Source organism: Procambarus clarkii, chromosome 44, assembly GCF_040958095.1.
Source record: "Procambarus clarkii isolate CNS0578487 chromosome 44, FALCON_Pclarkii_2.0, whole genome shotgun sequence".
NCBI classification, from domain to species: domain Eukaryota; kingdom Metazoa; phylum Arthropoda; class Malacostraca; order Decapoda; family Cambaridae; genus Procambarus; species Procambarus clarkii.
Genome location: NC_091193.1, coordinates 29,819,823 through 29,844,811, shown reverse-complemented (window position 1 = coordinate 29,844,811; position 24,989 = coordinate 29,819,823). Strand labels below are relative to the sequence as shown.

General features: G+C 50.3%; 1 protein-coding gene across 1 annotated transcript in view; it reads left to right on the top strand.

Annotated features, from left to right (window-relative positions):
• The window catches only part of LOC138350209 (protein broad-minded-like), a 148,778-nt gene that overhangs the window by 38,011 nt on the left and 85,778 nt on the right, over nucleotides 1-24,989 (top strand). The window contains exon 3 of the mRNA XM_069300557.1: nucleotides 23,558-23,725. Coding sequence (XP_069156658.1) covers nucleotides 23,558-23,725 — 168 coding nt within the window. The remainder of the gene's footprint in view (nucleotides 1-23,557; nucleotides 23,726-24,989) is intronic.

The following is a 24,989-nucleotide window of genomic DNA, read 5'->3' as shown; positions in this document are numbered from 1 at the left end:
TTGATCAGGTTCATGTTCATGTCTATGGCTCATTTGGGTACTCAGCTTCCTCGTGTGTCTCCTTATGCATGTGCCACCCTTGGTCACTGCTCCATCCTTGTTTACTCTGTCACTTCCCCGCTTGGCAGGGTTGCGTCGATGACTCCTAGCAGTGGTGTTAGGTGTTGTGTGTTTTGTTTGGACATCTTGTGTGTGTCTTCAGTGACTTTCCTTTGTCCATGTATCTTGTTCTTTGTTGTCCTGTGGGGCTCTGCCCCGCATTTCGGTGCTTTTGGTTTCGTTTGTCGGCACCTGGGTCTTTTCCCTATCTTTGGACACTCCTTCATTCCCTTGGTCTTTGTTTGTGTCCTTCATTGCTTAGTTTCTGATCTCTGGACACTCATTCCTTGCCTATCTTCTGTGCCTGGCTACACCCTGATATCCATGGTATCCCTCGGGTATGTGCGCCCTCCACTGAAACTTTTGTGGTTGGTCGTATGCATTGCATTCCCGGCTGCTCCTTGGTCTGTGTTCGGGGTTTTCCTTGCCTATTTCCGTTTTTCCTCCTCCTATACTACATATGACTGTGTATCTGGGTCGGTGCTTATTGACTATCCTGATGTTGGGTTCTCGAGTGGGGCCTCTGTCCATGTTCAGTTCCCTGCTTTTGGACTACCCCGGTGTTCAGTTTTGGTACTGTGTTCCTACAATTTTTCTTTGTAACTCACTGCAGGCTTCGGTGTTGCACTGTCTGTGGGGGTTTGTGGACTTTTGGTCCACCACTCCTGCCTTCCTGGTTCCTTTTCTTGGAACACGTAGCTGGGTTCCGGTCCTGGCTCCGGTTTTTCTTTGTTCTTTTTCCGGAACATGTGTGTTTGCTTTCCTGTGGTTCCCGTCCTGCATATTTCTCCTCGTGGATGCCTCGGGGACGCGTGTGTTGTTCTTCCCTGCTGGAGCTGGTTATGTTGCTCCTTTGGGTTGTGGGGTCGCTGTTTTTCGATTCGCGTTTTCCACTTTCGTTCGTGGTGCTCATTTTCCTCGTTGACATCTGCCTGGGCCCTGGCTCCTTGGTGTTTGACCTTGGACCTTCAGAAGTCCTGAGGGGGTTCCTCCTGGACGGGGCATTTCTGCTCGCCCAAGTTGGTTCCTTTTCGGCTCGCTGAGATTGGGTTCCTTGTTTCCCTGGCAGCTGTTCCTTTTGGTTTTTGCCTACCTTGGCTAGACCTGCTGCTCTCCTCAGTTCCAGTCAGGTAAGCCTTCCCGCGGCTCTACCTCTTTTTGCAGATCGGTCCTGCTATGTACAGGGTTGGTTTGTTCTTCCCCTCGAATTTTCATGTGTTAGTTTTTTTTCTCTCATTCTCGTCGCTTGTGTCGGCACTAGTGGGTTCGTTGTTGGTCTCCCACCTTCGTGTTTTGTCTCGGGGGCAGTGTGTGGTTTTCCTGCCGGTCCTTCCGGTTTTCCTATCACTGCAAAGGGTCCTTTGATCTCTGATATGATTGTCTTATTCGGGGTTGTTCTGGGACTGTCGTCTGGGACCGTGTACTGTCGCCTCGTATTGGGTGGTACTGGCAGAGCCGCTCCAGCTTGCGTTCGGTGATGCTATTTCTTCTGCTCCATTCCGCTTGCTGTCTTGGGCGTTGTTTCACCTCCAGCCTGCTCTTGAGTTTCTGGTGCCGTCCTGGTCGTTGGCCCGGGTGGTTTATTTTCCTCTCCTCATTTTGGTCCTTGGGTTGCTGCTTGGTTGGTCAGGCTGGGGGGGGGGTGCCTCCTTTGTTGTTCGGTTGGTTTTTTTTCGCTGTTCTCTGCACGCCTTGGCCTCTGGGGTCGTGGACGCATTTTGGTTTCTTCCCTCATTCCTGTTCGGGTCTGCTGGGCCTTTAGTTTGTCTGTGGTCTTGGTTTTTTAGCTTAGGGTGCGTGGCGTCCGCCTCCCGGATCCAGGGAGCCGGAGCCGAATTCGGGGAGCCGGAGCCGAATCCGGGGAGCCGAAAGGGCTCCCCCTAGAAAACCAGTGTTGAATGTAATGAAACACCATTTTCTGGGCGAGTCTCGGAGGCTCGCCGGCATCCCTCCCTCCTTCCGGTCGGCGGTGTTTTTCGCGTATTTTGACATCCAGCCTAAGAACTGCCAGTTCGATCGCCTGCGCAAAAGCTGTGGGGCTCCCCCTTCCCCCTCCCGGGAAGGGGGGATTGCGCAGACGGCGGCATGGCGATGTGATGACATCATGCAAGTTTGATAATTTTGTTTGGGGCATTCTGTTCACTTGTTTGGCTTTCGGTAGCAATATTTTCACCAGAAAAGGGGTTTGTTTTGGGGCGCCTACCTTTCTGGGTGTCTATCCCGGTCGATACTCATCTAGTTGTACTCGCCTAGTTGTGTTTGCGGGGGTTGAGCTCTGGCTCTTTGGTCCCGCCTCTCAACTGTCAGTCATCTGGTGTACAGATTCCTGAGCCAATTGGGCTCTATCATATCTACATTTGAAACTGTGTATAGAGTCTGCCTCCACCACAACGCTACTTAATGCATTCCATTTGTTAACTACCCTGACACTGAAAAAATTCTTTCTAATGCTAACTTTCTAACTAAAACCACTATCGCAGGCCCTCCACATTCTGTGGAGACAAAGCCTAGATACTAGCGTTATTCCTGATATACTAAAAACAGCGGAGATAGCACCACTTCATAAAGGAGGAAATAAGGCAGAGGCAAAAAATTACAGACCGATAGCACTAACATCGCACATCATAAAAATTTTTGAGAGAGTGCTAAGAAGTAAGATCACAAAATACATGGAATCACAGCATCTCCATAACCCCGGACAACATGGTTTCAGAACAGGGCGCTCTTGCCTGTCGCAGTTGCTGGACCACTATGATATGGTATTAGATGCTATAGAAGACAAACAAAATGCTGATGTAATTTACACAGATTTCACAAAAGCTTTTGATAAATGTGACCATGGTGTTATTGCACATAAAATGCGTTCAAAAGGAATTACCGGAAAAATAGGCAGATGGATCTACAATTTCCTGACCAACAGAACCCAATGTGTAATAGTCAACAAAATAAAATCCAGCCCATCAACCGTGAAGAGCTCAGTCCCCCAGGGTACTGTGCTTGCTCCAGTACTTTTTCTCATCCTCATATCGGACATAGACAAGAACACAACCTATAGCGCTGTATCATCCTTTGCAGATGACACTAGGATCTTCATGAGAGTAGGCAACATAGAGGACACGGCGAACCTCCAGTCAGATGTAGATCAGGTCTTTCTATGGGCTACAGAAAATAATATGGTGTTTAACGAAGATAAGTTCCAGCTTATGCGCTATGGAAAAAATGAAAATATAAAAACGGAAACCACGTACAAAACTCAGGCAAATCATAACATAGAACGAAAAGGCAATGTAAAGGATCTGGGTGTACTCATGTCGGAAGACCTTACCTTTAAAGAACACAATAAAGTAGCCGTCACAACTGCAAGAAAAATGACAGGTTGGATAACAAGAACTTTTCACACTAGAGATGCTATACCGATGATGATACTTTTCAAAACGCTTGTGCTCTCTAGAGTGGAGTACTGCTGCACAATGACAGCACCTTTCAAAGCTGGAGAAATTGCTGACCTGGAGAGCGTGCAGAAATCCTTTACTGCTAGAATCCACTCAGTAAAACATCTAAACTATTGGGACCGACTAAAGAGCCTAAAACTGTACTCCCTTGAGCGCAGGCGGGAGAGGTACATAATAATTTACACATGGAAAATATTAGAGGGGCTGGTCCCAAACCTGCACACAGAAATAACATCACATGAGACCAGAAGACATGGCAGGATGTGCAGGATACCCCCGTTGAAAAGTAGAGGTGCAACAGGTACTCTGAGAGAGAACTCTATCAACATCAGAGGTCCGAGACTGTTCAACACGCTTCCACTACACATAAGGGGCATAACTGGCCGACCCCTCACAGTGTTCAAGAAAGAACTGGATAAGCACCTCCAAAGGATACCTGATCAACCAGGCTGTGACTCATACGTCAGGCTGCGAGCAGCCGCGTCCAACAGCCTGGTTGATCAGTCCAGCAACCAGGAGGCCTGGTCGACGACCGGGCCGAGGGGACGCTAAGACCCGGAAGCACCTCAAGGTAACCTCAAGGTAACCTCAAGGTAACGTTTCTGTGGCTCATCTGGGTGCTAAGTTTCCACCTGTGTCCCCTTGTTCGTGTTCCACCTGTGCTAAAGGGTTTGTCTTTGTCCACTCTGTCAATTCCCCTGAGAATTTTGTAGGTGGTTATCATGTCTCCCCATACTCTTCTGTTTTCTAGGGTTGTGAGGTTCAGCTCCCTTAGCCTTTCCTCGTAACTCATTCCTCTCAGTTCCGGGACCAGTCTGGTGGCATTCCTCTGAATCTTCTCTAACTTCGTCTTGTGTTTAACTAGGTATGGACTCCAGGCTGGAGCTGCATACTCCAGGATTGGTCTTACATAAGTGGTATACAGGGTCCTGAACGATTTCTTACACAAGTTTCTAAAGGCACTTCTTATATTGGCCAGTCTAGCATATGCGGCCGATGGCAGACATAGAATGCTCCCAACCACATGGGGGGTTTCTATAGGCCATTGTTCCTCGTGCCTCTCTGAGAGGGCCAGGTTCTGGCTCATGGTCCCCGGTAGGCAAGAACTCCAAGCATTTTGACTGATGCCAGAAAGTTATACATATCTATTCAGCCTGGATAGCTCTGAGGAGCCTCCAGGACTCACCCAGAAAATGGCGTTTCATTACATTCAACGCTGGTTTTTTATGCATTTGACTTGCTTCGTGGTGATCCGTCTCCGTTTGTCACGTCTTCAGGTCTTGGCCTACCTCGACAACTGGCTAGTTAAGGCTCCCAGCTGGTCTGCTTGTCTGCTAGCCAGGGATCTGGTTCTTTCCCAGCTTGCCGGACAAAGGTTCCTGGTGAACTAGTGAAAGTCCCAGTTGATTCTGTTTTGGGTTTAGATCTGGTTGGGCCCGACTTGGGATTCTCGGTTGACGTCACTTTCCTTGCCTCCAGCAGCCTTGCTCTGGCTGTATTCCCGCTGTCTGGTAGTGTTGAGGGAGACCCCGTGACACAGTGGTTGCTCGAACAGCTGTGTGGGAGCCTTAACTTTGCCCTTCTGGTTTACCTGTTGGGCAGGGTTTTTCTTCAGAGGCTGTTCTGGTTCCTTCATGGCAGTCCCTTTTGCCACTCACGCAATCGCTAGGTACTTTATCTGGTGTCCCTGCGCTAGTTGCTGCATCACCTGCTTCCTCTCAGGGTTTTTACAGGGTTCTCTGCCATGGCGCTGTCTCCGTCCCTCGATCAAAGTTTTCATAGATGCCTCGGCTGTTGGGGCTTTGCAACCGGCGCTCACCAGTCTAGCCAAGGTTGTTGGTTCCCTCCTCTTTGTCGGGTGCACAATATAATGTGGGAATTTGTGGCTGTGTGGCAGGGGCTGCGGAGAGTTCGATTCCTCGGGCCTCTTCTTTCCACAGAATGGACCATCGATGCCGATTCCATCATCTGGCTTTACTAGATGTTCAGGTGCCCGGATGTCGAACTCTATGTGTTGGCGTGGTCTTGGCATCTGCCTCTTTATGCAGCACTGTTTCCTAACTGCGAGACCCTCACGGCAGATGCCTTTCCGCTGGACTGGTTGAGATGGGGGTTCCTTTACCTCATTCCTCTGGTCCAGCTGTTGCTCTGGGTTCTGGCACAGCTGGAGTCTTACAGGGAAAGAGTGATCCTTCTGACTCCTTGGTGGTCGGCCCAGCCTTGGTTTCAAGTGGTGCTTGGTCAGTGTCTGAACCCCAAGTGTTTTTCCATGGCTCTACCTCTATCAAAAGGTCAGACGGGTGACGTACCTCGCTGGTTCGTTCTTCTGAACTTTTTGACAGGTCTTTATCCCCATTTGTATGGTGATCGGGTGGCTGGGTTGATGGTGTCTGACCTGCAGTATTCTTTTCATTGACAGTATGAAACTTCTTAGCGATCTATTCACCATATTCTCTCCTTCGTCATTTTCGTTCCGTTTCGTTGTTTTGTCCTTTCTTTCTTATCTTTTTTTCTATTAGAATCTTCTGCTGAATACTGTCACTTTGTATCATGCAGAATTGGCGGAGACGCTTCTGCTTGCATTTGGAGTGCATACATCTTCAGTCTGGTTTTGTAAGCTTTCTCGGGCCTCCTTTCACTTCCAGCCTGATCCAACGCTGCCTGGATTTTGGGTTGGGTTCTTTTATTTTCTTTCTTTCTTTCACTCATTTTACAGTGGCCCCTTTGGTCCAGGATTGTTTTCAGAAAATGTTGTTTTGGTTTCCTTGGTCTCCATCTGTCAGGTTGGTGAGCTTCATGCTCTGGTCTGGCACCAGAGATTTTGTTCTTTTGTTTTGTTTTTCTGGGGGGAGCTCCTACGGTGCCCCGGATTTATCCATGGCTGATATGGATACCCTAACTATTTTGCATCAGTTGATGTGGGTGGAGTTCCAGCCTACCGGGGACCACGAGCCAGGACCTGGCCCCCTCACAGAGGCACGGGGAGCAATGGCCCCATAGAATTTCACATGTGATTTGGAGCATTCTATATCTGCCATCAACTGGACAGACACCCAGAAAGGTAAGCGCCACAAAACAAACCCCTATTCTGGTTAACAACCAAAATTGACAAACGAATGGACAGAACTCTCCAAAAGAAAAATGAGCAAACAAGCATGACGTCAAACGAGCCACGCCGCATGTCTGTGCAGCTCCCCCCTCCCCGGGAGGGGGAAGGGGGGAGCCCCAGACCCCCGCGCCGGCGATCTCCGCCTCAGTTCCTCGGCTGATGGGATAGTGCACGGTCGTGTGGCTCCAGCTCCAGTCTTGTCTCAGTGCTGTGCCTTGTTTTCAGTGCTGCTCTTACAGTGGTCATGTGAGCTGCGAGTAGTATTCTCAGTACTCGGGCTGCATGTGCTTAGGGTCACCTTCCCCGAGTGCCCTGAAAGTACCGCCCTTGGGGCTTGGGGTTGCCTTCCACAAGTCACCTTGGGTCTACCTCTGTTGACTTTTCACTGCTTGGCGTTTGGCCGCCCCGAGTGTTTGGTGGTTTTCCTCCCTTGTTTACCTTGGGGTTAGTAGTAGTTATAGCACTGGTGGGGCGCCGGGTACTGTGTAGCTAGTTTTCACCAATAGCAGCGGCCGGCTCTGTTCCCTCTGGGTACGTTGTCCTCTTGCCTGGTTCTTCTTTTATTTTTGTTTTGCCTGGTGGGGGGTGGGGGGGGGGGGTTCTGCCTTGTGTTTTTCCCTCCCCCTTATATTAGGGTCGTTTGTGTGGTGGCACCACCTGCTTAACCCTCGCGAGTGGACACGTCTCGTGGGTTCAGCTTTTAACAGTTTGCTTGGTAGTTGGGACGCTGGTTAGCAGTGCCCTGCCTGGGATAACCGTTAGCAGACCAGTCTAGGGGGCCTGGGAAACCCCGCGGGGGCTCTCAGGTTCGATGGAGGAGACCCTTGTGTCCCTTCTCGCTGTGTGCGGGTTTGAGGGTTGCTCTGTCCCCTTGTCTCAGAGTGACTCTCATTGTTTATGCCTCCGTCATGCTGCCTGTTGGGTCGGTGACACATTCGACCCTGAGTCCTGCGAGCTGTGTTGCTTGTTCGTGACTCAGTTCACCCAGTCTGCTGATGATTTACTTCGGGTGCAGGCAGCTCATGCATTTGCAAGGTAGGTTTAGATTGTTGCAACGCGCTCGGGTTGTCACTTCCCCGGATGCCCCGAGGCTGCCCCGCTTTGTGTATTGGGACCCGGACTTGGGGGTGTTGGTCACTTCGGCCTTGGTTCCGTCTGCGCCCCCTTGTTCTTCCCCCTTTGGTGGTTCATTCTGTCCCCCCCCCCTCTTCCCCCCCCCGACTTCCGGCCCCTAAGTGTCTCAGGGCTTTGGGGTCAGGGTAGGGCTTAGAGGTTTCTGAGACTCGGGCAGTTTTGGGGGTTGCCCCTTCCGGGGTGGCTACAGAGGCATTCGAGTCTGTTCCTCCGGCCAATGCTCCGGGGTCTGACCAGTGGGCCCCTTTTCTTCCGGCTCTTTTGGCTGCCCCGGCTTTTTCTTGTGAGGCCGGGGCTTTGGAGGACGGCTCAGCCCCGGGGCCTGGTGTAGAGGCTCCTGGGGCTGAGGAGGAGCTGACTTGGGGGCCTTGGGCTCCATTGGACCGTGCATGGATGTTCCGTCTTTCTGAGCGGGGCTTACTTTTGCAAGGAGTGGGGTTTTCCTTTCCCCCCTCTGCGTACAATTGGACTTGGGTTCTGCTCCTCCCTGGGTTCGGTTCCGTGTCCCTGTGGATTCTTCGGTTCAGTCCTTCCGGAGGTTTTCGGCTACCCGCATCTCTCCGCCTGAGGTGCGGTCGGCCTTTGCGGCTTACCTCCTGCGTGACCCGGAGTACGCCTCCATAATGGATCCTTCTTCGTTCAGGTTTGGATCGTCGTGTCCTTCCTGGGTGCGTTATGAGGTTTCGGGGTCATCCTGGTTTGCAGACTGCCCCTTGTTTTCACTGGATGCTTGGGACTCGTTCTGTCGGACCCCCACGTTTGAGTGGCGTGAGGCATTGACAGTGGTCCAGGTTTAGCTGGGCGGTGATTTTAAGCACCTTAATGAGTGTCTTCGCTCCTGCCTTTCTGTGGGATGTTAGTGTGGTGCAGCTCCATGTGCAGGTTCCTTCCCTGTCGGCTGCTCTTGTGGCGGAGGATTTGCGCGCTTGTGGCTTTTTTGGCTTCGGTCCTGCTTTTCTTTTCCCTCCTGGAGCTATCTTCTGACTGGCTTGAGGAGGATGTTCAGGCGCTTGGGGCCGTTCCTGGGTCTGATGCTTTGTTCTCGGCTGTTTGGGCATGGTCTGCCATGTTGAAGCTTTTTGCGCCGATCCTGCGGGAGGCGTTGCTGTGGTTTTTCGATGTGCATTTCGCATGTCGTTAGGCAGTCCTTGCTTACTCCTTGGAATTCGCTTGGGCCCTGGTTCTTAGGTTGTCTTCTCCCTTTTGTCCTCTGCTTTTTGAGGCTTCTGCGGTTGAGTGTTATATTCAGACGACTTCTTCCTCTTGCCGCCCTATGTCTGAGTTGTTGGTGCTCAGGGGGACCTGGGGGTTGTTGACCAGACCACACACTAGAAGTTGAAGGGACGACGACGTTTCGGTCCGTCCTGGACCATTCTCAAGTCGAACCGAAACGTCGTCGTCCCTTCAACTTCTAGTGTGTGGTCTGGTCAACATACTTCAGCCACGTTATTGTGACTCATCGCCTGCACCTGGGGGTTCCTTCCCGGCGGGGTCGTACCAGGGCTCGTGGTTCCGTTCGTCAGGGTAGGCCAAAGGTATCGGGTTTGGTGCTGGTGCCACCTGCGGTCCCGCCTGTGCCTGGTCGGCGCGGTGTTCGCTCTGCGTGCAGGTCGGGTTCTCATAAGGGGCAGCGGCCCTTTCGCTGTTCGCCCCATTCATGGGGGGATGGGGGGAGGCTTTCTCTGTTCGCTCATGCCTGATCTCACGATTTGTGGGCTTTTCGGGTCGTTTCTCGCGGCCTGCGGTGGCGTTGGGTGGCTCCTCCTCCTATGGGGGGTTCAGGGCTGAAGGGGCAGGTTTCCTCTCCTTCGCTCCGTCGGGTCATCTTGGAGTGGGTGCGCTTGGGCGTGGTCGAAACGACGCCGTCCCTCAGGTGGGTTTCCTGCCTGTTTCCGGTTCCGAAACGGGACTGTACAGACCTGCGGTTCATTCTGGACTTGTTCCCTCTGAACCCTTGAGTTTCTTGTCCCTCGTTTTGGATGACCACTCTGTCCCAGGTCCGGCTTCTGTTGGAGCCGGGTGCTTGAATGGTGTCCCTGGACCTCAAGGACGCGTATTGGCACGTAACTATTCATATGGGGTTCCGGGACTGGCTCAGTTTTGTTGTGGGGCGTCAGTGCTACTGCTTTTGTTGTCTTCCCTACGGGTTGAATCTGGCACTTCGCGTGTTTACACGCATTACCCGGGTCGTGGTGGCCTGTCTGCGTCTGTTAGGTATTCGGGTGTTGGCTTACCTCGACGACTGGCTGGTTTGAGCTCCCAGTCGGTCAGCGTGTCTGCTCGCCAGGGATTTGGTGCTTTCCCAGCTCGCTGGGTTCGGATTTCTGGTGAACTGGCAGAAGTCCCGTCTGGTTCCCTCCCAGGTTCGGACCTGGCTGGGTCTTGTGTGGGACTCTTGGACCGCTTCCTTGTCTCTTCCTCCAGAGTTTCTCCTTCGGCTGCGGTCTTGCCTGTGTCTGTTTCTGGGGGGCTTCCGGGTCACCCAGCAGTTGCTCGAGGGTTTGAGCTGGAGACTGAACTTCGCGATGTTGGTCTACTTGCCGGGTCGGGTTTGGCTTCGTCGGCTGTTCTGGGTCCTGCGGGGATGTCCCTTCCGCCTCTCTCGCAATCGCTGGGTTCGACCCCTGGAGGCTTTACGTCGACTGCTGTGTCGCCGGCTTCCTCTTCGGGTTTTTCAGGGTTCAGTGCCTTGGCGCCTGCCCTGAATGGCGCATGTCTGCCTGCGCAGACATGCGGCGCAGCTCGTGTCGACATGCTTGTTTGCTCATTTTTCTTTTGGAGAGTTCTGTCCACTCGTTTGTCGATTTTCATTGTTAACCAGAATAGGGGTTTGTTTTGAGGCGCTTACCTTTCTGGGTGTCTGTCCTGGTCGATGGCAGATATAGAATGCTCCAAATCACATGTGCCATTGCTCCCCGTGCCTCTGTGAGGGGGCCAGGTTCTGGCTCGTGGTCCCCGGTAGGCTAGAACTCCACCCACATTGACTGATGCAAAATAATTAGTTTATCCATATCAGCCATGGATAGCTCCGGGGAGCCTCCGGGACTCACCCAGAAAATGGCGTTTCATTACATTCAACGCTGTTTTTTTTTCTGGGAGAGCCCCCTACGGCTCCCCGGAGCTTACTAGGCTGATATGCTAATGTCAGACTTTGGCATCATTTATGTGTATGGAGTTCTTGTGGGCCTACCGGGGACCACGAGCCAGAACCTGGTCCCCCATTAGAGAGACGGGAAGCAATGGCCTGTAGAAACCCCCGTGTGATTGGAAGCATTCTACGTCTGCCATCGACCGGGTTAGGCACCCAGAAAGGTAGGCGTCCCAAAACAAACCCCTATTCTGGTGAAAATTGTAACCAAAGACCGAACGAGTGGATAGAACTCCCCAAACGAAAACGAGCAAACTAGTATGACATCACCCGTCATCGCGCCTCTGTCTGCCCTGCTCCCCCCTCCCCGGGAGGGGGAAGGGGTAGCCCCAAACCCACCGCGCCGGCGACCCACACCCCCAGTTCTTGAGGCTGATGTTATTGCCTCGGCTTTGTGCTCTGGCTCTGGTCTTTTGCGGCGCTGCGCCTTGTGTGTGGCTGCTGTACTTCAGGGGTGTGAGAGCCTGGAGTTATTCTTCAGTACTCGGGCTGCATGCGCCTAGGGTTCCCTTCCCTAGGTGCCTTGTAAGTACTGCCCTTGGAGCTTGGAGTTACCCTCCACAAGTTCCTCGGGGTTTGCCTCTGTGTGTCCGTTTCACTGCTCGGTTTTTCGGCTGCCCTTTGGGTACTTGGGTGTTTTGTCTCCCTCATTTACCTTAGGGTAAGAGGCAGTTTTTGCACTGGTAGGGGATGCAGGGTGCTGCACAGCTAGTTGTCACCTATCACAGCGGTCGGCTCTGTTCCTTGGGGTACGTTGTCCTCTTGCTTGGGTTTTGTTTTTTCTTTTTGTACTTGCTCAGGTGAGGGGGGGGGTTCTGCCCTACTTGCCACTGGTGTTTGGCCTCACCCTGATATTTGGTGGTGCCCCCTGCTTGGTCCCCGTGAGTGTACACGTCCCTGGGGTTCAGCTTTAGTCTGTTTGGTTGGTAGTTTTTGGACACCGGTTAGCAGTACCCCTGCCTGGGCACGAGTCCTCTTAAAGTAAATGCTCAGGACCCTGGGAATCCCCTAGGGGACGCATGGGTCTGATGGATGTGACCCCAGGGTTTCCCCCCCTCGCTTTGTGCAAGTTTGAGGGTTGTTCGGTCCCCTTGTCTCAGGGCGACCCTCACTGTTTTTGCCTCCGTCACGCAGCCTGTTGGGTCTGTGACACTTTCGACCCTAAGTCCTGTGAGTACTGCTGCTTACTGGTGACTCAATTTACCCAATCTGTGGATGATCATCTTCAGGTACAGGCTGCGTGAGCGTTGCATTCTAGGTTTCGTTTGTTGCAACGACTAGGTTAGTTGCTCTCTCGGATGCCCCACGGCTGCCCCGTTTTGCTTATAGGGACCCGGACTTGGGGGTGGGGGTTGCTTCAACCCTGGTTCAGTTGCAAACTCCTAGTCCTTCCCCTTCTGTTGTACGTTCTGGTCCCCCTCCCCTGCTTCCGGCCCCAAAACGTCTGAGGGTTTCGGAACCGGAGCTGGGGTTAGTTGGTCTTGAGACTTGGGCAGCCTCGGGGGATACCCCTTCCGGTGTGGCAACAGAGGCATTCAAATCTCCTCCCCCAGCCGAAGCCTCTGGGTCTGACCAGTGGGCCTCATTCTATCCGGCTTCTATGGCTGTGCCGGCCTTGTCTGGTGGGCTTGGTGCTTGGGGGAGGCTCGGCCCCGGGTCCTGTGGAGGAGGACCCTGGGGCTGGGGAGGGGCTGGCTTGGGGGCCTTGGGCTTCGTTGGACCCCGCCTGGGTTTTTCTGCCCTCTGAGTGGAGCTTTCTGTTACAAGGAGTGGGGTTTTCTTTTTCCCCCTCTGCGTATGAGTTGGACTTGGTGTCTGCTCCTCCCCTGGTTCGGTTCCGTGTTCCCCCGGGTGCTTTGGTTCCGTCTTTCCGGAGGTTTTCGGCTTATCGCATCCAACCTGCTGCGGTGCGGGCGGCCCTTGCAGCTAACCTCCTGTGTGACCCGGATTATGCCTCGGCAATGGATCCCTTGGCTTTCAGGTTTGCAATTTCGTTCCCTTTCTGACTTCGTTACAAGGTTCCGGAGTCTTCCTGGCTGGCGAGCTGTCCTGTCTTTGCTTTGGAGGCTTGCCACTCCTGCAGTTCCCGCACGTTTGAGTGGTGGGAGGCTTCAACGTTGCTTCAGGTTTTCCGGGGGGGGGGGCGACCTTGAGCACCTCAGTGAGTGCTTGTTTGCTCCTCCCCTTCCCCGGGATTTTGGTGTCTTTCAGCTACACGTGCATGTCCCCCTCCTTTCGGCGGCGCAGGTGGCGGAGGACTTGCGCGCTCGGGGCCTTTTGGTTGCGGCCTTGCGCTTTTTTTCCCTCCTGGAGCTGTCTTCGGACTGGCTCACAGCGGATGTGGGGGCGCTGGGGGCTGACTGCACATAAGGAGCATAACTGGCCGACCCCTCACAGTGTTCAAGAGAGAACTGGATAAGCACCTCCAAAGGATACCTGATCAACCAGGCTGTGACTCATACGTCAGGCTGCGAGCAGCCACGTCCAACAGCCTGGTTGATCAGTCCGGCAACCAGGAGGCCTGGTCGACAACCGGGCCGCGGGGACGCTAAGCCCCGGAAGCACCTCAAGGTAACTTCAAGGTGTTCCTGGGTCTGGCGCCTTGACCTCGGCGGCTCACTCGTCGGCTGCATTGCTGAAGCTTTTCGCGCCGATCTTGCGGGATGCAGTTGCTCTGTTTTATGCTTCCCAGCTCGCATGTCAGCAGGCTGCGCTTGCCTCCTCTATGGAATCTGCTTGGGCCTTGGCTCTTAGGATGTCTTCTCCCTTTTGTCCTCTCTTGTTTGAGGCTTCCGCCGTTGCGCAGTATGTTCAGGCTACTTCAGCTTCTTGCTGTCCTATGTCGAACTTGTTGGTTCTCCGGGGGTCCCGTGGTGGACCTTCCCGGAAGGGTCGTGCCAAGGCTCGGGGTTCCTCTCATCATGGTAGGCAACTGGTGTCTGGTTCGGGTTCGGTTCCTCCTTCAAACCCGCCTCCGTCTGGTCGGCGCGGTGTTCACTCTGTGCGTGGTTCTGGGTCTCGTAAGGGGCGCCAGCCCTTTCGTGGTTTGCCCCATTGACGGGGCGATGGGGGGGAGGCTTGCGCTGTTCGCTCACTCCTGGTTCCACGATTTGTGGGCGTTTCGGGTCATTTCGCATGGCCTCCGGTGGTGTTGGGTAGCCCCTCCTCCTGCAGGGGGTTCGGGGCTGGCGGGGCAGGCTTCTTCCCCTGCGCTCTGTCAGGTCATCCTGAAGTGGGTTCGCTTGGGCGTGGTCGAAACGACTCCGTCCCTCAGATGGGTTTCCCGTCTGTTTCCAGTCCCAAAACAGGACTGTTCGGACCTGTGGTTCATTCTGGACTTGTCCCGTCTGAACCCCTAGGTTCATTGCCCCTCCTTTCGAATGACTATGCTGTCTCAGGTTCGGCTTCTGTTGTAGTTGGGCGCTTGGATGGTGTCCCTGGACATCCGCGATGCTTATTGGCATGTCCCGATTCATCCGGAGTTCTGGGATTGGCTAGGTTTTGTTGTGGGGCTTCGTGCTTACCGCTTTCGTTTTCTCCTGTTCAGTTTGAACCTGGCACCTCGCGTTTTCACACGCCTCACGAGGGTCGTGGTGACCTGTCTGCGTCTGCTAGGTGTTCGGGTGTTAGCCTACCTTGATGACTGGCTGGTTTGGGCTCCCAGCCAGTCCGCTTGTCTGCTGGCCAGGGATCTGGTTCTTTCTCAGCTCGCTGGGTTCAGGTTCTTAATGAACTGGAGGAAGTCCCATCTGGTTCCCTCCCAGGTTTGGACCTGGCTGGGCCTTGTGTGGGACTCTCGGACCGCTTCCTTGTCTTTTCCTCCGGAGTCTCTTCTGCGGCTGCGGTCCCGCTTGTGCCTGTTTCTAGGGGCTCCTGGGTCACCCGGCAGTTGCTCGAGGGTCTGTGCATGAGCCTGAACTTTGTGATGATGGTCTACCCGCCGGGTCGGGTTTGGCTTTGTCGGCTCTTCTGGCTCTTTCGGGGACGTCCCTTCCGCCTCTTGCGATCGCTGGGTTCAGGCCCCGAAGGCTTTGCGTCGGTTGCTGTGTTGCCGGCTTCCTCTTCGGGTTTTTTGGGGTTCAGTGCCTTGGCGCCTACCCGAGCCCTCACTCGATGTGTTCACGGATGCGTCGTCTCTCGGCTGAGGCTTTGTGTCCAGTGTTCATCAAGCCGGTAAGGGACGGCGGGGTCTGTCCTTCCGTTGAGCCCACAGCACTTTGCTGAAGTTCGCGGCGGTGTGGTTTGCTCTTCAGAGGCTTCGAGTCGCCAGTGGATCGACAATCCAGCTCCATTCAGACTGCTCCCCGGTGGTTCATTGTCTGAACCGGGGGTGTTTGATGTGGTCTTTAGCTCTTTGGCGCTGGTCGCTTCGGGTGACTCGTCTGCTGAGTTCTCGGGGTTTGGCTCTCCTGGCGGTTCACGTATGGGGAGTGTCCAGTGTCTTGGCTGATGGGCTGTCTCGTTTCGTTCCCCTTTCCACGGAATGGATGATCGACGCCGACTCCTTCCAATGGCTTTGCCAGACATTCGGATGCCCCGAGGTGGACCTCTTCACGTTGGCGTTGTCGCAGCGCCTTCCCTTATTAATATATCAGCGAATTAATATATCAGCATTAGTAACTGGCAACTGACGGCATCAGCTGGCGGCCTGGGACAACAACGTGTCAACAGTACAGCCTCTGGGACCCTAACCCTCGACCGTGCGATAAGTACTGACCATACAGTAGAACAAATAAACATATATATTATTACAAATATATGGAATACATATATTATAAATATATAGATATATACAACAAAACAAGGCAAAATGGGAGTAAATAAACAAATTTGTGGCCACGGTAACAATTCCTTAAAGTCGAAGGCAACGGGAATTGAATGTTACATCTGTAAGAATAGATTTCATTAGGCTTGTACAGAAGTGAGTAACACCACGGCACTGAGAGCTGGCCATTTGCTCTGGGTGTGTAAAAATGACCTGCCAGCTTTGAATATCCTAAAAACCCTTCTAGATAACATGACACATGAACGGAAAACATCGTTCATTGAAAGCCTACCAGCCATCCAGAAGGAGTGGGAAAGGAACAACAACAATTCTAATATACCAGGGGTGGAGGCTATAGTCAGGGATGAAACTGAGGCTGAAACTCAGGAAGTTGTAAACTCTGACTCAGTAGGCCAGGATGTAGATGGCAGTAAACTAGAAAGTGTAACAGACAGCACTGACAGCTCGATAGGTACAGACACTACAACGGTTCCCGATAGAGCGAGTCAGACCAGAAGGACAGACTTATGGAAATTTTATGCAAAGGGCATATGCAGACATAGATATGCTGGTAATAAGAAAGGATTAGAATGCAGTTACCAACATCCCAAAAAATGTTTAAATATGCTTAGGAAAGTGAGTGTCGATTTGGATCAATATGTAGGTTTTCCATCCTGACATGTGCCAATCCTCACTGGAGGACAGAAAATGCTATGACCTCAGCTGCCCATACTTTCACGTGAAAGGCACGGAACACTACAAAAAGTGGCAAGCAGGATAATGAATTTGGAGGAAACTCGATAAATTTATATTATACCCAACCCAACCGAAAGAGAATTCAAAAGGAGGAGCATGGAGAAGGTATGGAACTGGATGCCAGATCCACTTGCATTCCAGAATTACAGATACAATTACACATCGAAAGGGAACTACAACTACGACAGGCAACTGCCCTACAACAATCAGCACTGGTCAGAACAAACTCAATATGTCCACGCATAATGGGCTTGCCGAAAAAGTCTCCCAGTCAAACTATCATTAATAGAGTAACCTCATTCATCTTTGCCAACATACAAGGACTAAAAACAAGAACAAACAACAAAGTACAGTTCATAAATGCCCTCCTCATGGAGTCAAATGCCGTATTTGGAGCTTTCACAGAAACCCATGCAAGGGAATTCTTAGACAGTGAGATCTGGATTCAAGGATATAACCTATACAGGTGTGATAGGAAAATTAGGTCACATGGAGGAGTGGGTCTGTATATTAGGGAGGACCTTGTATGCTCAAAGCTCCTTAACATTACAAATGAGGTGGTAGAGGTACTGGGATTAAAAATAGAGAAAATTAATTTAGTGATTATTCTAATATACAAACCGCCAGATGCAACGGCTGAGGAATTCACAGAACAGATAAACAAAATAGATAATAGCCTTGATAATTTGGAGAACCCAATACCTGATATTATCTTTCTAGGTGACTTCAACTTGCCTAGTCTCAGGTGGAGAATAGCAAACAATAATATTATACCAGAAAATCTATCAGGACCTAACCAACCACAGATTAGAGAACTACTTAGATTCTGTGACAAATTTTCACTCAATCAGCAGATATCGGAGCCAACAAGAAATGAAAATATTCTAGATCTGGTCTTTACAAACAATGAAGACATTATCAGAGACAATACGATATCAGATACCACATATTCAGATCACAAGCTCATTGAAGTGCAAACGACCATCAATACTCAGAATAGACCTAAAACGTTGATAAAGCGAGAGGGGCTATTCAGTAAATTCAATTTTAATAATAAAAGGATAGACTGAGCGATAATAAACAGGGAATTTAAAAACATTCCATGGGAAACTGTTTTAAGTAATACAAGTCCTACAGAAGGAATAGAAAAACTGACTTCGGAAGCGTATCAAGTCTGAAGCATGTTTCTTTGAGAAAAGCCAGAAAGAGATCCTACGTAGAAAGAGAACGCAGACGACACTATAAACGCAAGAAAAAAATGACGGAACTGCTTATGCAGACACGAATTTCCCATCAAAGAAGGAATAATTTAAATTGGGAGATTGAAGAAATCGAGCGGAAATTGAAACACTCGTATGAAACTGAAGAAAGGCAGTTAGAACAGAAAGCAATTCAGGAAATAAAGAAAAATCCAAAATACTTCTTCACATATGCAAAATCAAAAGCAAAAACCACTGCCAGTATTGGACCTATACGTACAAGTAAAGGTTTATACACGGAGGATAACAAAGAACTTAGTGAAATCCTAAAAAAGCAGGATGAAGACATGTTTATAACTCCAATAAACAACATGAAAGTGGAATATCCAGACAATTTCTCTATGTGGGATATTCAAACCCCTGTAAATATAACTGATATCAACACGAGCGCACTAAATTTTGAAAGAGAAATTGAAAACATGCCCATGCACTCGGCCCCAGGTCCAGACTCATGGAATTCAATATTTATAAAGAAATGCAAAGTGCCGGTAGCACAGGCACTCGGTATAGTGTGGAGGAAGAGCTTGGACATGAGGGAGATACCAGATGCACTTAAAGTAGCAGACATAGCCCCTCTACACAAGGGAGGGAGCAAAGCATTGGCAAAGAATTATAGACCAGTTGCACTAACATCGCACATAATAAAAGTATTTGAGAGAGTGATTAGGAGTCAGGTCACCAATTTCATGGAGCCCAATGACCTTCACAACCCAGGCCAACATGGATTACGAGTGGGAAGATCGGGCTTCTCACAGCTACTGGAGCACTACGACAAAGTCACTGAGGCATTAGAAGAAAAACAGAATGCTGATGTTTTATATATGTTGATGATATACACGGACTTCGCAAAGGCTTTCGATAAATGTGACCATGGCGTGATAGCACACAAAATGAAGTCAATGGGAATAACCGGTAAAGTAGGACGCTGGATACTCAGTTTTCAGTCAAACAGGACTCAGCGAGTAACGGTCAACCATATAAAATCTAGTCCAAGTGCAGTTAAAAGCTCTGTACCGCAGGGTACAGTCCTTGCACCGCTGCTTTTCCTTATTCTCATATTAGATATAGACAAAAATACAAGTCACAGCTTCGTATCATCCTTTGCAGATGACACGAAAATCAGTATGAAAATTATCTCGGCTGAAGACATTGAAAAACTTCAAGCTGATATTAATAAAGTTTTCGACTGGGCATCAAAAAATAACATGATGTTTAACAGTGATAAATTCCAGGTACTCAGGTACGGTAAAAATGAGGACCTTAAACATAATACAGGGTATAAAACACAATCAATGTACCCATAGTAGGAAAACAGCATGTAAAGGATTTGGGAATAATGATGTCTGACGACCTAACGTTTCGGGAGCATAACCAAGCAAATATTGCGACAGCCAGAAAAATGATAGGATGGATTACGAGAACTTTCAAATCCAGGGATCCCATCACAATGGTTGTATTCTTCAAGTCACTTGTGTTGTCCCGTCTTGAGTACTGCTCAGTATTCACTTCCCCCTTCAGAGCAGGAGATATTGCTGAAATAGAGGGAATACAGAGAACATATACAGCATGCATAGACGCGATAAAGCACCTAAATTATTGGGATCGTCTCAAAGCCCTCCAAATGTACTCACTAGAAAGAAGACGAGAGAGATATCAAATAATATACACCTGGAAGATACTGGAGGGCCAAGTACCAAATCTACATAGTAAAATAACAACGTACTGGAATGAACGCTATGGAAGAAAATGTAGAATAGAACCAGTGAAGAGCAGGGGTGCCATAGGCACAATCAGAGAACACTGTTTAAACATCAGAGGTCCGCGGTTGTTCAACACCCTCCCAGCAAGCATAAGAAATATTGCCGGAACAACCGTGGACATCTTCAAGAGGAAACTAGATTTATTCCTCCAAGGAGTGCCGGACCAACCGGGCTGTGGTGGGTATGTGGGCCTGCCGGCCGCTCCAAGCAACAGCCTGGTGGACCAAACTCTCACAAGTCAAGCCTGGCCTCGGGCCGGGCTTGGGAAGTAGAAGAACTCCCAGAACCCCATCAACCAGGTAACCAGGTATCAACCAGGTCAGGATAAGGATTTGGGATGGGACGGTAGGGAAGGAATGGTGACCAACCACTTGGATGGTCGGGGATTGAACAACGGCCTACTCAGTGCCTACAAAATGCCCTACTCCTCAAAAATCCATTCTGTCATAAAGAAACCTTATGAGTCTGTGTAATCTTAACTACTGCACTATTTAACTGCTGCAGAACCTACTGCCTTAGTTACGGGGGGATAGATGTAATAATTAACTAGGCCACTGGTGGAACTGTGGACACCAGCAAGAAAGGGAACTAGCTGTTCTATCACCTGCCTGGTAGTGAGTACACCCCACCCTTATCAAGCAGCTGGGAACAACCATGGACATCTTCAAGAGAAAACTAGATTGTTTCCAAGAAGGAGTGCCGGACCAACCGGGCTGTGGTGGGTATGTGGGCCTGCGGGCCGCTCCAAGCAACAGCCTGGTGGACCAAACTCACACAAGTCAAGTCTGACCTCGGGCCGGGCTTGGGGAGTAGATGAACTCCCAGAACCCCATCAAGCAGGTATCAAGCAGGTATCCCTTGTATGTGGCGCCCTTTCCCGACAGCGAGGCCGTTGGGGTCGACGCCTTTCGGCAGGACTGGTCGAGGTGGGGGTTCCTGTACCTGTTTTCCCCGGCTCAGCTGTTGCTCCAGGTCCTGACTCTCTTGGAGACTTACCAGGGGAGAGAAGTCCTCTTGGCCCACTGGTGGCCGGCCCAGCCGTGGTTTCAGTTGCTGCTTGCTCGGTGTCCGAACCCGGAGGTTTTTCCACGGCTCCGCCCTTCCAGCAGATCGGTCCTGTCCGCCTCGTGGCTTGTTTGATCTTCTCGAGTCTTCATGTATGGTATTTTTTACTCTAGTTTATCATCATCTCTATGGTTGTTAGGTGGCTTCCTTATTAGTTTCCCACCTGCAGGCTTCATCTTGGTGGCAGTATGAAGTTTCCTGGCGGTCCTTCCGATTCTTTTTGTGTCTTCGTCTTTGTGCTTCGCTTTCTGTTAGGGTTGTGTTGTCCTTTCTCTCTTGGTTGTTCCCGGACCGTCTCCTTATGCCTAACACTGTCACCTCGTATCGTGCGGCGCTGGCAGAGCCGCTGCAGTTTGCTTTTGGTATAGATGTCACGTCTGCGTCATTTCGCAAGCTGTCTCGGGCATTGTTTCACCTCCGGCCTGCTCATGCACCACCTGAGCCGTCCTGGTCATTGAACAGGGTGCTCTCTTTTCTTTTTTCTCCTCATTTTGTTGTAGCCCCTTCGGTTCTGGATTGTTTTTCGAAGGCTCTTTTCCTGTTGGCATTGGCCTCTGGGGGTCGGGTTGGTGAGCCTCATGCTCTCCTCCGGTGCAGAAGTTTCTGCTCTTTTGGTCGGGGTGATCGTTTTGTACGTCTGCAGCCTTCTCCTTTTTTTCTGGCAAAGAATGAGACTGCTGCTTTCTGGAGAGGTCCCTGGGTTGTTGATGCTTGGTTGGTTCAGCCGGGGGGGCATCATGTTTTGTGTCCAGTTGCGGCTTTCCGTTGTTATTTGCATGCCACAGCTTCTGTATCCGGTGGACGCGCTCTTGGTTGATCCGGTTTCCCTTCTTCCCTGTTCGCGGGTGCGGGTCTCCCGGGTCGTCCGCAGGTTAATTAAGGCTAGCCAGCCTACGATCTATCCCCGTGCCCATGACATCAGCAAGTTCGTCGCTCTTGCCGCCGTCTTTGGAAATTTGTCCTGGGCTGACATTTGGGCACGGGGATTTTGGCAGTCGAACAGGGTCCTGGCTGCTCGTTACCTTGTAAACGTTCCTGGGCCCAGTCGGGCTTGTGTTGCTTTGGGTCGGTGGATGCAGCCAGTTGTCTCGACTTCGCGTTGAGGAGTGAGCGGCAACCGCCTCCCGGGTAAGTCCCTATTCTCTTTCCTCTGTGGGTAGTTAGCTCCGGGGAGCTGTAAGCACTGGTTTTCTGGGAGCCCCTCCCAGAAAATAAAAAGCGGAGGTGCAACAGGTACTCTGAGAGAGAACTCTATCAACATCAGAGGCCCGAGACTGTTCAACACACTTTCGCTACACATAAGGGGCATAACTGACAATCCCCTCACAGTGTTCAAGAGAGAACTGGATAAGCACCTCCAAAGGATACCTGATCAACCAGGCTGTGACTCATACATCAGGCTGCGAGCAGCCACGTCCAATAGCCTGGTTGATCAGTCCAGCAACCAGGAGGCCTGGTCGACGACCGGGCCGCGGGGACGCTAAGCCCCGGAAGCACCTCAAGGTAACCTCAAGGTTGGTTGCAATTTTCACCAGAATAGGGGTTTGTTTTGGGATGCCTACCTTTCTGGGTGCCTAACCCGGTCGATGGCAGACATAGAATGCTTCCAATCACATGGGGGGTTCTATAGGCCATTGCTCCCCCTTGCCTCTCTAGAGGGGGCCAGGTTTTGGCTCGTGGTTCCCGGTAGGCCCACAAGAACTCCATACACATAACTGATGCCAAAGTCTGACCTTAGCCTATCATCCTAGTAAGCTCCGGGGAGCCTCTGGGATTCACCCAGAAAATGGTGTTTCATTACATTCAATGCTGGTTTTTTTTGCTGCAGCCGGCTCCTTCTGTTCTGATGAAGAATGAGTCGGCAGGCTTTCAGTGTGGTCCTTTAGAGGTGGCTGCTTGGCTGGTTCGACTGAGAGTGCATGATGTGCTTTGTCTGGTGGTGGCTTTACTCCATTATCTTCGTGTCACTGGTTCTATTTCCGTAGACTTGTTGTGAGTTGATCCGATTTCCCAGGTTCCCTGTTCCAGGGCTCGTATTTCTCGGGTTGTCCTCATGTCATTAAGTCTAGCCAGCCTGCAGTCTATCTTTGTGCTCATGATATCCAGAAGTATGTCGCTCTGATGGCTGTCTTTGGTAATATGTCTTGGGCTGATATTCGAGTGTGGTGGTTTAGGAGGTTGACCAGGGTCTTTGCTGCCAGGAATCCTGTTAACTTTTCTGGTCCTCTGTGGCCCTTGTGTAGCTTTGGGCCGATGGTTTCTTCTTCTTCTTGATACCTGCAGTGCTGCTTTCTTACTGGTAAGGGCCCAATTTTGTCCTTGTCTATGGTTAGTTAACTTCAGGGAGCTAATGGGGCTCCCCACAGAAAACCAGCATTGAATGTAATGAGATGTCGGAGTTTGAGTGAGCCCTGGAGGCTCTCTGACACCCTCCCTTTCCCAGGTCATTGGTGTATTTTATCATAATTGAACTGGACGGTGGGAGGCTCAGCTGACCTGGGCCAGCTCCCTCCCTCCCCAAATGAGGGGGGTAGGTGGGGCAAACTGACAGGGGGCTAATTTCACATAATTTTGGTTGGTTGTTTTCATTGTTGGCAAGGTTGCGGCCTCGGTGTCGTTTTTTAAATCATGGAGTAGCTTGTTTTAATTTGCCTATCTTTGTGGGTGCTTCCCTGGTGGTGGCAAAGATGATAAACTTTAAGTGTAAAGTGTTCATAGGCCATCACTCCCTTTGCCTCTGTAGAGGGGGGCCCAGGTTCTGGCTCTTGGTCCCTGGTGAGCTAATAGAACTCCGCAACTGATGACTACTAGTAGTATGGCACTTAATCAGTGTGATAGCTTCAGGGAGCCTCCGTGGCTTACCCAGAAATTGGCATTGTATTACATTCACGCTAGTTTCTTCAATTTGTTCAATTTAATGAAAATTAATGCTGATGAATTATTTGTACAGTATAATACAGTACAGTACAGTATTACCAACTGATGTGGTTAAAGAAATATATTCCAACAGGATGTTCTGTTGTTGGCAGTTTAAAAGTCTTGCAGCCATTCTGGGATATTCTTGGCCATGTAGCAAAGGGGGAAGAGCTGCTACAGCAAACTCCTACAGAAGAGGAGAAAGAAGAAGCAATAGAAGCAGCAGCTGCACCACTCATGGCATTAACAGCAACATATCAAGGTAGTAAACTGGAGTGTTTTTTTTTAATTGTTATAAATATATGTACAGTTTATTTACAACATTATTCAGTTCAGACTGAGTTAAATGATTAATTTCTTGTGTTTGGCACATTACTGCAAATAGAAGTACTGTAATTGGTATCCCATTTTCAGGGACAGAATGTCTGTTAGGCTTATTGAGGTCCCTAAAGAGCAATATGATCTGTACCAGGATGTAACCCACAACAGTTAGCTATTTCCAAGGTACCTATTTTAATGCAAGGTATAACAGAGGCATCAGGTGCAAGTAAATGTGCCCAAATGTTTAAAACCCAGGACCTTTCAGTTGTGAAATGGGCAATGTTTTGTGGTATCTCACTCTACTACTCCCTGAAGTAAGTTCTGCTGTGTGTGTGTGTTGGAGATAACAGATAGATAGCTAGACAGATAGATAACAGATAGCTCAAGATAACCTCAAGATAACCTGGACATAAATGTACACTCTCAGACAGGATGACATACATACCTGCTTGTCCTGTACTACAAATCCTACCTGTTTCAGGTGCTTCATTGGGCAAATACTATCAGGTAATCCACTAGAGATTACCTCCCAAGAGTCAATAAACATGGAACTACAAAGTTAAAAAAATTGAGTACTGTATTTACATCCAATTTCTCATCCAATCATATATTTCTGCAGTTACTGCAAGTGGTATGGGCCTGTCAGGGTATCCTCATACCACACATGATCATGTGGTACTTACGGCTGCTAATGATAAGTGGTTACAAAGGACTGTCGGTCTAGGTCCAACCTCCAGTGATTCGTACATAATGTTACAGAAAAATTTGCCATGTTGCATATACCTACAGCTTGTCTGCAGAATGCTTATGATGTAAAATCACTTTCTTCCAAACAGTCTGTGCAGTTTTTTTTTCTGGGGGAGTGGCTCACTGAATCTGTATGCTGAAATGATTACCATCTACTGGGCCACATCAGCCACAGAGTTATAGAGGCCTACTGGGGACCATAGACACAACCCAGACACACAAAGATACGCAGAGAGACACAGAGATACAGAGAGCGGCAACATTTATTTTTCCTACTTCACCGGGAAAGACAACCAGAAAGTCAGTGAGTTAAACTACTACAGCGGAACCTTGATTGACGACTGCCCTAGAAGACAAATTTTTTTGAACACGACATCAAATTCATCGTAAAGTTTGAATTGGTGCACGACGGTTTACTTAGCAGACAAAGTCTGTTTATATGCATATGGGTTGAACGA